This window comes from Dasypus novemcinctus, chromosome 19 (assembly GCF_030445035.2).
Source record: "Dasypus novemcinctus isolate mDasNov1 chromosome 19, mDasNov1.1.hap2, whole genome shotgun sequence".
NCBI lineage: Eukaryota > Metazoa > Chordata > Mammalia > Cingulata > Dasypodidae > Dasypus > Dasypus novemcinctus.
In genome coordinates, this window is record NC_080691.1 from 20377877 (window position 1) to 20393507 (window position 15631).

At 41.0% G+C, this 15631-nt stretch overlaps 1 protein-coding gene across 1 annotated transcript in view; it reads right to left on the reverse strand.

Annotated features, from left to right (window-relative positions):
• The window catches only part of PPTC7 (protein phosphatase targeting COQ7), a 53935-nt gene that overhangs the window by 19709 nt on the left and 18595 nt on the right, over nucleotides 1-15631 (reverse strand). Inside the window, exon 2 of the mRNA XM_004483008.5 lies at nucleotides 4683-4862. Within this exon, the coding sequence (XP_004483065.1) occupies nucleotides 4683-4862 (180 nt within the window). The remainder of the gene's footprint in view (nucleotides 1-4682; nucleotides 4863-15631) is intronic.

The following is a 15631-nucleotide window of genomic DNA, read 5'->3' on the forward strand; positions in this document are numbered from 1 at the left end:
CAATAAAGTCCCTCTGAGACTTTTCTCTCCCTTGCTAGATTGCATCCATAATCATGTACTGCATTTAGTTGTCAATGTAGCTGTAGTTGCTCTTTTTTTTTTTTAATTGTGGGAACATAAATACAACAATAACTTTTTCATCTCAGCTACTCTCAAACATACCATTCAGTGGGATTAATCACATTCACAATATTGTGTTACCGTCACCACCTCGCAACACTAAAACCTTCCCACCTCCCCCAACAGAAATCCTACACCCATTATGTCTTAACTCATCTGCCCTGACCCTGGAACCTGTACTCTAATTTCTGTCTCTGTGAGTTTGCATATCTCCGCTACTTTCTTTGTAGTTACCATGGGGCTTAAATTTACCATTCTAAATCTCTAACACTCTCTTTTGCTTTAATGCCAATTTAACTTCCATACTATATACAGGGAAGCAGATGTGGCTTTGTGCCTGGACTTCTGCTAACCACATGGGAAGTCCTGGGTTCAGTTCCCAGTGCCTCCTAGAGAAGGCAAGCTGGTGTGGTGGGCAGGTGTGGCACGCTGATGCAACAAGATGATGCAACAAAAGACACAAAGAGGAAATACAATGAGAGGCACAACAAACCAGGGGGCTGAGGTAGCTCTCTTCTACATGGGAGGTGTCCCAGGTTTGGTTCCCGGTGTCTCCTACAGAGAAGACAAGCAGACAGAGAGCACAAAGCAAATGGACACAGAGAGCAGACAGCAACTGCAAATAAAGATTTTAAATAAATCTTTAACAAAAGGTATATATGAACTTTATTTAACAAAGATTTTAAATCTTTTTTTTTTTTATAAGATTTTTATATATTTCTCTCCTCTCCCCATTCTCCCCGCCTTCTGCTCTGTGTGTCCATTCACTGTGTGTTCTTCTGTGTCCGTTTCTATTCTTGTCAGCAGCACTGGGAATCTGTGTCTCTTTTTTGTTGCGTCATCTTGCTGCATCAGCTCTCCGTGTGTGCAGAGCCACTCCTGGGTAGGCTGGACTTCCTTTCGCGTGGGGTGGCTCTCCTTACGGGGCACACTCCTTGCGCATGGGGCTCCCCTATGTGGGGGACACCCTGCATGCCACGGCTCTCCTTGCACACATCAGCACTGCACGTGGGCCACTCAACACATGGGTCAGGAGGCCCTGGGTGTTGAACCCTGGACCTCCCATGTGGCAGGCGGATGCTCTACCCATTGAGCCAAGTCCGCTTCCCTTAAATAAATCTTTAAAAAAAGGTATATATGAACTAGGTTCCTATATTCCTCCATTCCCCCACCTTTACGTAGTTTTTGTCACAAATTTCATATTTATACATTATGAACCCATTTTACATACCTTTCTTTTAGATCCTGTAGGAAGTAAAAAGTAGAGTTACAAACTAAAAATACAATAGTACTGGAATTTAGATTTACCAATGTTGTTGCCCTCAGTGGAGATGTTTGTTTCTTCATGTGGCTTTGAGCTACTCTCTCTTCCTTTCAACTGGCAGGAACTCTCTTTAGCATCTCTTATAGGGTCAGACTAATGGTGATAAACTCCCTCAGCTTTTGTTTATCTGGGAATGTCTTAATCCCTCCATCATTTATGAAAGACAGTTTTGCCAGATATAGAATTCTTGGGTGGCAGTCTTTTGCTTTTAACACTTTAAATATGCCATCGCTCTGTCTTCTTGCCCCCAATGTTTCTGATGAGAAACTGGCACTTAGTCTTACTGAGACTCCCTTGTATGTGACACGGTGCTTCTCTCAAGGCTTTCAGAAATCTCTCTCTTTGGCATTTGACAGTTTGATTTTAATATGCCATAGCAAGAATCTCTTTGGGTTTTGTTCAGCATCTTGAAAGTGTATATTTATGTCTTTCATTAATTTGGGATGTTTTCAGCCTTCATTTCTTTGAATATTCTCTCTGCCCTTTCCTCTCTTCTCCTTTGGGACTCCCACAATGTATATACTAGTATACTTGATAGTGCCCCACAGGTTCCTCAGGATCTGTTCACTTTTCTTCATTCTTTCCTTTTTCTGCTCCTCAGACTGGATGATTTCAATTGCTTTATCTTTAAGTTCACTGAATTTTTCTTCAGCCAATTCCAATCTGCTGTTGAACCCCTCAAAGGAATTTTAGTGTTACTAAATGGTCTTCAATTCTGTTTGGTTCCTTTTCATAATTTCTACCTCTCTATTGATATTATCTTTGTGTCCATCTATCATTTTCCTGATTTCCTTTAGTTCTTTGTTCATGTTTTCCTGTAGCAATTTTTAAAGATTTTTAAATTTATTTATCCCTCCCACCCCCACCCCATTGTTTGTGCTTGCTGTCTGCTCTCTGTTCATATTCTTTTTTAGGAGGGAGGCACCAAATCACTCAAGCAACATCTGCTATCTGCCTGTTGTGTCTCTCATTGTGTTTCTTTGCTGTGTCTCTTTGTTGCGACATCTTGTTGCACCAGCTCACTGTGCCAGCCTATCACATCAGCTTGCTGTCCTGCAGGTCTTTAGGAGGCACCAGGAACAGAACCCAGGACCTCCCATGTGATAGGCAGGCACCAAGCTGCTTGAGTCACATCTGCTTCCCTCCTATAGCAATTTGAGCATATATTTTCTAAAGACTTTGGTAAAGACCAGGTCTGCTTTTCCTCAATAAGCATTTCTAATGTTTTAATTTTTCTCCTTGCCTGAGCCATCACTTCCTGTTTCTTTCTAAGTTTTGTAATCTTTGGTTGAAACCTGGACATTTTGATATATTAAGGTGTTATCAATGGAATTTAGATGCTGGGGTGTCTGTTTCTTAAGTTTGTATCCAGCTAGCATTAGGACAGAGCCTTGATTTCCAGGAGCTAACAAAAGGGCAGGAGGATGGGAGGGAGGAAGGATACCTTTCCAATTTTTTCAGATGGAACTGTGCAGGTGGGCTCTGAGTTTATACCATACAATGAGTTTACAAAATAGCTCCAAAGGATAGGGGCCTCCAGGGTCCTTTCTATGCATGTAGCCCTAGAAATTCCCCCATTTACATGGCTCTGAATTTCCCCACTTTCTTAGGACAGTTTCCTCATGGTTCCAGGCAGCTAACTATATGCCCGACAGTCAAAAATCCCTTATTCCAGGCAACAGGACTTGACTATTCTCCCACAGCATTCTGTAGGAGAACTCTGTGGGCTGTCTTCTACATGCAAGTCCTGGGACAGTGTATCCTTCAAGCTATGACCAGACAGGATGGGCCAGACATACATGTTCCTAGTATGTACATGAGATTACTCTTCCCTCAAAAACTGGGACCAGGGATCTGCACTGGGAGTGTGGGCGCTCTGCTCTGAGCCAGTGAGGGCCAAGGGAGGGGCCAGCCAGAGCACCAGAAGATCTACAGCTTTTTAAGTAGCCTTGTTTCTTAAATTCAGCACTCACCCTGTTATTGCAATCCTTTAACTATTTTCTGGAGCTTTGAGAAAAATGTTTCTACTAGTTCTTGCTGGTGTTCAAAGCTTCTATGGGGGGACAGAGACGTGAAATACCTCACTCTAGCATTTTGATATGGTCAGTGTCGCAATACATTTATAACTTTTTATGTTTCTGAACTTGAAATATATGGAATCATACTGGCACATGGTAATCTACAATTTCCTTTTTTCACTCAGTAACATAATTGAGTGCTGCATGCACCTTTTTTTTTTTTAATTGTTGAATTGTAGGATCTCTTTATATATCATGGATATTAGACCCTTATCAGATGTGTGATTTCCAAATATTTTCTCCCATTAAGTATATTGCCTTTTTTTTTTTTTAAAGATTTTATTTTTTATTTATTTCTCTCCCCTTTCCTGTGCCAGTTGTTTGCTCTCTCTGTCCATTCACTGTGTGTTCTTCTGTGTCTGCTTGTATTCTTGTCAGCACCACCAGGAATCTGTGTCTCTTTTTGTTGTGTCATCTTGCCATATTAGCTCTCCATGCGTGTGGCGACACTCCTAGGTGGACTGCGCTTTTGTTGCGCAGGACAGCTCTCCTTATGAGGTGCACTCCTTGTGTGTGGGGCTCCCCTACATGGGGGACACCCCTGCATGGCACGGCACTCCTTACGCGCATCAGCATTGCGCATGGACCAGCTTACCACACAGGTCAGGAGGTCCCGGGTTTGAACCCTGGACCTCCCATGTGGTAGGTGGATGCTCTACCAGTTGAGCCAAATCCACTTCCCTGCATGCACCTTTAAGTCATTCATTTTTACAATCCATTTTCTCCTACTGATGGACTTTTAAGTTGCTCACAATTTTCTGATATTATAAACAATGTGCTATGAGCATTCCTGTACCTATCTCCCGGAACAAATGTGTTTCTCTAGTGTAGGATTCCTGTACTTATCTCCTGGTTAAAGATGTGCAAGACTATCTCTAGCATACAGAATATACCTAAAAGCGACACTGCTGGGGCATACTATGTATTCACGATTAACTCTATTCGGTAACATCAAATTGTCTTCCAAAGCGGTTGTACCTATTTACCTTCCCATTATGCAGTGGTAAGGATTCTGGTTAGTCCACAGGTTCTCCTTCAAACACTACTTACTAGGAAGAACCTCAGAATGAAGTTGGGCTGAAGAGTGATTTTCATTTTTTGGTTTGTAACCACTTACTAGGTTTTATGGAAGAGGAAAATAGAAAGGGTTATCTACTTACCAAGCAAAGGTACTTTATTTTGCAACAGCTCACAGTAGCTTGTGGTAAGAATTCCAATGGGATTACTGGGTATGAACCGTCCTTCTTTTACTAAACGTTCACACGTTCGCATTAAAGTCCCTGAGAACTGAGACGGGTCAACTCCATAGTCTCTCCATCCTCCTACACCATCTGCAACCCCTTAAAAAAAAAAAAATTACATTTAAGGAACATTCTTAATAATTTCTCAGGAACTCTTTTTAATTCCTGTTTCCTAACAGTTAATTTTACTACATATAGTACTTAATTTGCCCTCAAGTTCAGAATAAAAAGTCCTTTAGTTTAATGTATTATACACTTGACACCAGAATCTTTATAATTTGGTCTTTCAAATATCAGTGATTAAACATTTTGAGTTACCACAGGGTGGCAATGCCTACTAGTCAAGAGTTCAATTTCAGCTATATGATCATCTTAGTATAGAAATATTTGTGCTACTGATAATTTTATTGTATTTTAAAAGAATGAAAATTGATAAAAAGAGTTGATGGTAGTGATAATAAAGTCGGGTCAGAGCAGGATATCATGAAGACACCAAAAGTAGCAAACATTTAATTTCAAACATTGGTCAATGACTGAAATAATGAAATCAAAATCAGATCCCATTCCCTTTCCTCCTCCCTCACAGATAATCACTATTCTGAACAGGGCAGCACTGTCCCACACAGTGGCCACTAGTTATATGTGGCTAGTAAGCACCTGAAATGGGGTTAGTCGAAATGGAAATGTGTAGAAGTATAAAATGCACATTGGATTTCAAAAATATAGTATGAATAAAAAAGAAATATCTCAATTTTTATATTGATTACATTGTTGAAATGATAATGTCTTGGATAAAATGGGCTAAATAGAATACATCATTAAAATTATTTATTTTTTGAGGTACCAGCACTGGGGACTGAACTGGGACCTCGTATATGGGAAGCCGTGCTCAGCCACTTGATTCACATCCGCTCCCCATTATTAAAATTAATTTCAACCATGTCCTTTTCACTTTTACCTAATATAAATATTAGATAATTTAAAACTACAGGGAAGTGGATGTAGCCCAACAGATAGGGCATCCGCCTACCACATGGGAGGTCCAAGGTTCAAACCCAGGGCCTCCTGACCCTGTGGTGAGCTGGCCCATGTGCAGTGCTGATGCGTGCCAAGGAGTGCCGTGCCACGCAGGGGTGTCCCCCGCATAGGGAAGCCCCACATGCAAGGAATGCGCCCCATAAGGAGAGCCACCCAGTGTGAAAAAAAGTACAGCCTGCCCAGGAATGGCGCTGCACACACAGAGCTGACGCAGCAAGATGACGTAACAAAATGAGACACAGATTCCAAGTGCCGCTGACAAGAATACAAGTGGACACAGAAGAACACAGCGAATGGACACAGAGAGCAGACACTGGGGGAGGGGGGGGCAGGAGCAGGGAAGGGGAGAGAAATGAATAAAAAAGATAAATCTTAAAAAATAAATAAATAAATGAAATTACATATGTAGTTTACGTTCTATTTCTACTGGCCAGCACGAGTATATAGATATTTCTCTTTTTCCTCACCTCCAATTTATTCATCTTTTCTTTCTCCTTTTTTTTTTAAAGAGAAGTTGTTGGTTTACAAAAAATCATGCAGAAAAGACAAAGTTTCCATACACCCCTCTATTACGAACACCTTATAGTATAAGATTTTCACAGGTCCATAGCTATTGATGAGTTTACAGTCTGCTCAAGGTTCCTTTTCAAGAGAAGACTGGTAGTTCAAGAAAGCTGACAAGACATCAAAGTCAACATCACACAATCTCCTCTTTAATCCCTTGTAAAACACCAACTTCTGTCTACTAAAATCAAACAAACAGAGTTATAATATCAAGTAACTTTATTAAAGCTTTAAATGACCATATATAAACCTTTCTGGAAGGATATATAAGAAATAATATACATATCCACATATATTGTGTGTGTGTATATATATAAACACATATAATAAACATGGAAGTAAGGGACTGAAAGTGATCAGTGAATAATGGGGGTATTTTTGCTAAGAACATTATGTTTGAATTTTATTTTTATCATGTGCATATATTATTTTTACTAAAAAATGTTAACTGTGGATTTCATAATTTTTAAGGCTTTCTGAGCATGAAACAACTTCCTTTCCATATACAAATTTATGTTTTTTTGCACACTCAACCTTCATATATTCCTCAAATTTTTTAGGAATGTACTTGGTACAAAAGTATGAAAATGCCTATATATGCAACCCTGAAAATTTTGCTTAACACCCAAGAGACACTTGAAACTTTTATTTTCCTAGTGATGCCAGTCATCAACCAGATAGGAAACAAATTCTAAAAAATAAGAAGAAACAGATAAAATTGGAAGACAGGAAAGAAGGTGATAAACACCACCACCACCGGGGCAGCAACTTTCCCCAACTTATGTGACCAACCAATCAGCAAAACTTCACTTTGGGGTAATTCAAAATTAGTTAATTAAATTATATGATGTCTGGCATTTACTTCAAAATTATTGGAGGAGGGGGTGGAGTGATGGAGGAGTATATGAAATAAGATGGGCCATGAAAGGATAATTGTTGAAGTTGTATGAAGGGTACACTCACCTTTCTACTTTGGTATATATCTGAAATTTTCCGTTTTCATAATACAAAGTTTAAACAATAGTGATGATGATGATGAAAGTTAAAAAAAAAAAAAGGTCCCTGATCCTTGTAACTGCTCTGTGTGCTGTGTGGTGAATAAGACTATAGGAAAGTAAGAGCAGCGAGAGGTGGATGAGTCAAGTCTGTTTTAGTAGTCCGGGCGTGAAATGGTGGCAGTGTAGTTAGGAGAGGAGAGAATGGGAATCAGAGGAAACCAAAGCAAAGGACTTACAGGTAGACTGGAGGAAAGGAGGGAAAGGGCAGAAGTAATGAGGGAAAGAGCAGCCTCAAGGATGACTCTAAGATCTAAAAGTTACCAGGAATAAGTATCTCTTTTTAGTCTGCTTTTCAAGTAGTTATGAGGAGATATGGGAAATCTGTAAGAGGATTTAATTTGGTTTAATAGGGACTTCGTTGGGGATTAAGATTTCACCACGATTTCAAATGGAACAATTTATGTTAAAAAACAGAATGTAAATATACTGCAATGCCAACTGGTGAATCATCTTTTCAAACTATTGCCTGCTTGAGGAAAGAAATTCTTCTCAACCAGTCCCTGATCCAACAGCCACAATTAACTTTAAATACAAATTCGTTTCATCTACAAATACCAGAAAAAAACAATCAAATTTGAGATAACATTTAGAGTCCATCCTGGCACTAAATCAGATTTCTCCTAGAATAGAGCGTGACCTTTTAGGCACTGTTTGCTTTTTACATGGGAAAAGGATCCCAGGCAAAACTTGAATGGTCAAATCCCTGTATTTATTTTTTTTTTTTTCCTTTTTTTTTTTTTTTAATTTTTTTATTTTTTATTGACTTTGTAATAATATTACATTAAAAATATATATGTGAGGTCCCATTCAACCCCACTCCCCCACCCCCCCTCTCCCCCCCCCCAACAACACTCGTTCCCATCATCATGACACATCCACTGGACTTGGTAAGTATATCTCTGGGCACCTCTGCACCTCATATACATTGGTTCACATCATGGCCCATACTCTCCTCTATTCCATCATGTAGGCCCTGTGAGGATTTACAATGTCCGGTGATTACCTCTGAAGCACCATCCAGGGCAGCTCCATGTCCCGAAGACGCCTCCACCTCTCATCTCTTCCTGCCTTTCCCCATACCCTTTGTCCATTATGTCCACTTTTCCCAATCCAATGCCACCTCTTCTATGTGGACACTGGATTGGTTGTGTCCATTGCACCTTTATGTCAAGAGGAGGCTCAGATTCCACCTGGATGCTGGATGCAATCCTCCCATTTTCAGTTGTAATCACTCTAGGCTCCATGGTGTGGTGGTTGTCCTTCTTCACCTCCATCTTAGCTGAGTGTGGTAAGTCCAATAAATCAGATTGTAGGTGCTGGAGTCTGTTGAGGCTCAGGACCTGGCTATCACATTGTCAGTCCAGAGATTCAAATCCCCTAAATATATCTTAAACCCCAACATTAACTGCACCTCCAGCACATTAGCATGAAAGTCTTATGAAGGGAGATCCCATCTGAGTCCAGATTCATCACACATAAACACCATTTCCAAAGAGGGGCCATCTGCCCTGGTAGTTAACCCCATCGGCCATGACCATAACTCCCATGGGTCTCTTTAGCCCTCAAAGGAACCAATATCTGGGGGTTGTATCTGCTTTATCTGTCTCTCTGACTCTGCTCAGTTGTGCATGAGGGCAAACCTTCTGCCAGCCTCCAGACTCTTTTTTAGAAACTCGTAGCCATATAAACTCATTTCTCCTTTCCATTTCCCCCTTACTTTAGGTCAAACAGCATTTTAAAGTCATGGTATTTTATGTAGACATGGATATTCTGCTGATCCGCATTGAACCTTCCGTATAAGGTCATTTTCCAGTTGCATCATCAGTTGGTAGTTGATAGTGGTCCCTCGTTGCCAGGGAGGCTCATCCCCGGGTGTCATGTCCCACGCTGGGGGGAAGGCATTGCATTTACATGCTGAGTTTGGCTTCGAGACTGGCCACATTTGAGTAACATGAAGGCTGACAGAAGGAAATTCCCAGGCACAAAGTTGCTCTAGGCCTTGTTATTATTTTGGGTTTATCAGCTCACAAGCATAGTCATTAGTATCAGGGGCTCACTGTTGAACCCTCACTCCCTCCCAGTCCCCACCACTGTACCTGGGAGACTGTCGCTGCTCCCCTAGGGACCACGACAGAGCACCACTGGCCAGGAACCCAGTACCCCCCCTACTGTGGTTTTTAATTGTTGCCACTATGAGTATATCCAAACATTACCATGCACCCTGGACATATGTTCTGTACAGCTCCCTGTCAGTCATATATCATCTGTCATTGGTATCCCATACCAGTATCCCTCCATTGCCATTGTTGAAACACTCTGTGATCCAGAACTCCCCGAAATTTGAAGCCCAATATAATGTCATGGTCCCTTACTAGGGAATGGCATATAGCGATGAGTTTAAAGGATAGATAAAGAACTTGGATAAAGTTAGATAAAGAACTTAGATAAAGAATGTTGACTTGAAAAAATTCCACATCCTATTTTTTTCCTTTTTTTTTTTTTTTTTTCCCCCCCCCTAATTATTCAGCTTTTCTTCACAGGAGTCCTAGACCACAGCAATGTATATATATAATATACAGCACTCCCACACATCCACCAGAAAACCTTTTCCCTTCCACAGTGATACTCTTACGCCCTATTCATATCATATTTACTTAAAGTGATGTACAGAGTCTGAGACATTAGCTTTCTAACAAGGTGACATCTGTGTTTACATTATGGTGCATACTTTAGGATACACAGTTCTTTACATTTTTAGTTATCCTATGTTTTACATTATGGTTTACATTATCAGTCTGTCATCTCCTATATGTTATGGTGTAATATTACATGTTTTATATCCATCCTTGTGTACTCTCAAGAAACTCCTCTCTTACCCCCCATTTACTTTGGTTCCACACATTTAACGTCCATTTTCCCTTCCACCTTGGTGCCCTCAGTGATAGCCAACCTCCGTTTCCTGAGGAGCCACTTCCAGAGATAGATGGAATAGTGTTCAGGGCCTAACTTGCTCAACTGCCCCAATGCCCTGGGAGCCACCCTTTCTCTCGAGGGATACAGTTCCCTCTATTGGATGGCATTAGTCCTCCCCAGGATGTGGGTCCACCCCCACTCTCACTACTTGGGTTTCTACCCCATGGTGTCACCCACTCTGGCAGAATGAGCATTTAGACATTCCCCAGGAACCCGTCCTGCATCAGACCCTCCCCTCCGAGCATTCTAAACAGGTAACCCTCTTTATTATATTTTGATATGATTTTCTCGGCATTTTACTCTCCACCAACACCTGACCCTCTCCTGGGTCAAATCCCTTTAGGGGAAAAAAAAGATTCGCAAAGTATATAAACTCTTCCAATAAAGCTGGGGTAAAAAGCTTTAGTATGCACCTGCAATTTACTTCAAAGAACAAGTTATATAATGTGAAGAGTTATATTCAGGATAACCTTACCACATGAATACCTGAAACCTAATTTTATTTATATAAGGCAGTTATTTCTACAAGGAAATTAATATGTCCTCTATTGCATGAGCAAAAGCTTCAATCTGCAAAGAAAGATACCTTTCAAAAAGTGGAATTAATCCAGATAGAAAGGGAAAGTTTAGTACATTTCAAAGGTAAAAAAAAATTAAAGGAGACATCACATAAAATCCCATCTGCACAGCACCTATCAAAAAGAAACAGATTAGGCTATCCCTAAAAGCAAATGGCCACCAGTTCCCTGCCTTACTGTGTACACTGGACTAGGAAGTAGAAAGCCAAGGAAGACATGGGCCCTGCCTCTGAGAAACTTGTCTTCTCCTGGGGAGCCGGACTACTTGCATAGTTATGAACTAACAGTTCCCATAAATGCTGCTGCTACAGGAAGGTCCAGACGTGGTGCTCCATGCTATGGGGTGCTGAGAAATGGAGAAAGCCTCTGAGGAAGTGGCATTCTGATTAGGCCATGAAGGGTAAGCCAGATTTCCATAGGCAGGCAGAGTAGTAATAGCAGACAATTAGGTGACTGGTACTCGGGTGAGTGGGGAAAAATTGAAAAAGGGCAGGCGCTGGAGATGTGGAGGGCCCAGAATGTCAGTCTAAAAATTGTGCCATTTATGCTATAGACCTGCACGGTCTAAATGGGAGCCACTAGCCACAGATGACTATTCAGTTTGAAATGTGGCTAGTACAAACTGAGATGTACTGTTAAATGTAAAATCCATACCAGATCCCAAAACCTTAGCATAAAAAATATGTAAAAGGGGAATGGATGTGGCTCTAGCAGTTGAGCACCTGCTTCCCACATGAGAGGTCCCAGGTTCTGTTCCCAGTGCCTCCTAAAAACAAAGCCAAACAACAATATATCATATGAAAAAGCCAACTCAGGGGAGGCAATGTGGCTCAGAGGTTGAGCGCTGACTTCCTACATATGAGATCTCAGATTCAATCCCTGGCCCTGGCTACTGAAAAAAATGAAAAATATCTTGGTAATATTTTAAATTGACTATATTGAAGCATTTTAAAGATACTGGGTTAAATAAAATATATTAAAATTATTATCTTGGGAGTGAACGTGGCTCAAGTGTTTGAGCACCTGTTTCCCACATGTAAGTTTCTGATCTGGTCCCTGGTGCCTCCTAAAAAAAAAAAAACTCCAAAAAACAAACAAGCAAACAAATGAAAAAACCAACTCAGGCGAGCCAGTGTGGCTCCGTGGCTGAGTGCCAGCTTCCCACATACAACGTCCCAATTCAATCTCCAGCCTCGGTGCCTAAAAAAAAAAAAGCAATTTCATGTTTCATTTTGATATTTCAATATGGCTACCAGAAATCTAGAATTACACATGTAACTCACATTCTATTTCTATTGGACAGCACTGCTATAGACAATGGCAAAACAAATCATCAAAGTTTCTGGTTAGAAGTAATATAATTAAACACGTATTTTAGAAATTTAAACCTGGTAACAGTACAGAGAATGAGTTGAGAGGGGAAAATTTAAAACCAGGCATCAACTGCAATAGTTTAGGTTAGAGGTAACAAGAAAGTAGAATAGACAATCAATGGAAATACAGGAAAGGATGGATACAAAACACACCTGGACATAGAATGAATAGGCTTCTGGATTCCAGGAATGAGAATGATGATTGGTTAGATGATTCCATGGTTGGGAAGGGGGTGAACTGCCTTTAGAAAACAATGAATTCTATCTTCAGCATGCAGAGTTTCAGGTGCCAGAAGGACAAAGGAAGGTAAATTTGTAGAGATGTTCTGTCTCAAGTTAGGAACAGATTCCGCCGCTTGGGAAGACAAGTCAGGGCCCGATCTCTCACAAGGATCCAGGAAGAGACACTTCAGGGGTAGGTGAGGTGGTCAGAGAGTACAGAGAGTAATAAAAAGTTCAAGGGAAACGGACTTTGGCCCAGTGGTTAGGGCGTCAGTCTACCATATGGGAGGTCCGCGGTTCAAACCCCGGGCCTCCTTGACCCGTGTGGAACTGGCCATGCGCAGTGCTGATGCGCGCAAGGAGTGCCGTGCCACGCAAGGGTGTCCCCCGCGTGGGGGAGCCCCACGCGCAAGGAGTGCGCCCGTGAGGAAAAGCCGCCCAGCGTGAAATGAAAGAGCAGCCTGCCGAGGAATGGCGCCGCCCACACTTCCCGTGCCGCTGACGACAACAGAAGCGGACAAAGAAACAAGATGCAGCAAATAGACACCAAGAACAGACAACCAGGGGAGGGGGGGAAATTAAATAAATAAATGAATCTTTAAAAAAAAAAAAAAAAGTTCAAGAAGTTGAGGAACCTTATCTTAAGAATTAGAATTCCTGGCCAAACAATTCATTTGTGAATTGCCTCTTACTCTAGACATCAAACTACAATCTTAGAATGATGACTGATTAAATTTTTAAAATCAGCCAAGTAATCCAGTTTGTCAGAATGATATAATTTCTTTAGAGGTGAAGAGATGTGAAGCTGAAAAAGTGGGCTGAGTTAATACCTGCAAAGATCCTGAATGCCAAAGTAAAGAATCTGCATTGAATATAGAAGCTACATCCTTTAATTCATGGTAATCTTCTTACGTCTCCATTAATAACATTCTGTCAGCACATGGCTAGCTTAAATGTTTCCTTTGACCCCAAATCCAATTAAAACTATTATTAGATTAAGAAATGGTGAAATATCTAAAACAGCTGAGCAAAAGGCTGAAAAGATGCTCTAGAGCACAGATAATTTTTTTTTAAGATTTATTTTTTTATTTACCCCCCCCCCCCCATTGTCTGCTCTGTGTCCATTCGTTGTGTGTTCTTCTATGACTGCTTCTATCCTTATCAGCAGCACCGGGAATCTGTGTTTCTTTTTGTTGCGTCATCTTGCTGTGTCAGGTCTCATGAGTGTGGCACCGTTCTTGGGCAGGTTGCACTTTCTTTCGCACTGAGCGGCTCTCCTTACAGGGCGCACTCCTTGCGCGTGGGGCTCCCCTACGTGGGGGACACCCCTGCGTGGCAGGGCGCTCCTTGCGCGCATCAGCCCTGTGCATGGGCCAGCTCCACTCGGGTCAAGGAGGCCCACGGTTTGAAGAACCGCGAACCTCCCATGTAGTAGGCGACGCCCTATCCATTGGGCCAAGTCCAGTTTCCAGATCATTTCTTTTTAGTAGAGGTTCTATCTAAATGGAAATGTCAGTTTTATGAAATGAAAAATGACTGACTAGAAAATATGTGTGATGTTTATGCTTCTTAATGTTTTGCTACGCTTCCCATTGACTGATTTTTCTAAAGTGAAAAGAAAAAGGAGAAATTATAGTTCTGGTATTTCTCCAAAGAAGATATGCAAATGGCCAATAAACATATGAAAAATGTTCAATGCCATTAGTCATCAGGGAAACATAAATCAAAACCACAATGAGATACAATCTCACACCCACTGGAATGGCGACTATTTTAAAAAACGGAAAGGGAAGCGCACTCATCCCAATGGATAAGGTGCCCGCCTACCACATGGGAGGTTTGCGGTTCAAACCGTGGGCCTCCTTGACCTGTGTGGAGCTGGCCCATGCACAGGGCTGATGCGCGCAAGGAGTGCCCTGCCACGCAGGGGTGTCCCCCACATAGGGAGCCCCACCCGCAAGGAGTGCGCCCTGTAAGGAGAGCCGCTCAGTGCGAAAGAAAGTGCAACCTGCCCAAGAACGGTGCCACACTCATGAGACCTGACACAGCAAGATGACGCAACAAAAAGAAACACAGATTCCTGGTGCCGCTGATAAGGATAGAAGCAGTCATAGAAGAACACACAGCAAATGGACAGAGAGAGCAGACAACTAGGGATGTGAGAGGGGAGAGAAATAAATAAATCTTTAAAAGAAAAAAAGGAAAATAACAACTATTGGAGAGGATATAGAGAAATAGGAACCCGAGTACATTGTTAGTGGGAATGTAAAATAGTGTAGCTGCTGTGGAAAAAGGTTTGGCAATTCCTCAGAAAATTAAGTATAGAATGACCATATAACCTGGCAACCCACCTCTATATATATACCCAAAAGAACTGAAAGCAAGGACTTGAACAGATGTTTTTAGCAGCATTATTTACAACTGCCAAAAGGTAGAAGTAACCCATGTGTCCATCAACAGACATAATTTGTATAAACAAAATATGGTATATACATATAATGGAATATTTGTCTATAAAAAGGAACAAAGTTCTGAGGCATGCTATATAACATGGATTAACCTTGAAGACACCATGCTGAGTGAAATAAGTCAGACATTTAAATGAACTAGCAGAATATACAAATTCATACAAATCAGAAACTAGAACACAGGTTCCCAGGGACCAGATAGGAGTGGGGAATGGAGAGTGAATATTTAATTGGTATGGAGTCTCTGTTTGGGGTGATGGCAAAGTTTTGGCAATGGATAGATGATAGTGATGGAGGCAAAACTTTGTAAATTTAATTAACAGCACTGAGTTGTATATTTGAAAATGGATAAAATGGGAAATTTTAGATAGTATATAAGTTACCAGGGATGAAAAAAGAAAAAACAGAACTGTACAACTCAAGAGTAAATTCTAATGTAAACTATTGGCTATAGTTACTATTATAATTATAATATTGTTTCATCAATGGTAAACAATGGTATCACACTAATACAAAATGTTAACAGGGAAAATTAAAATTGTATGTGTTGGAGGTGAATATGGGAGCTCTGTATTTTCTGCATGGTTTTTCCGT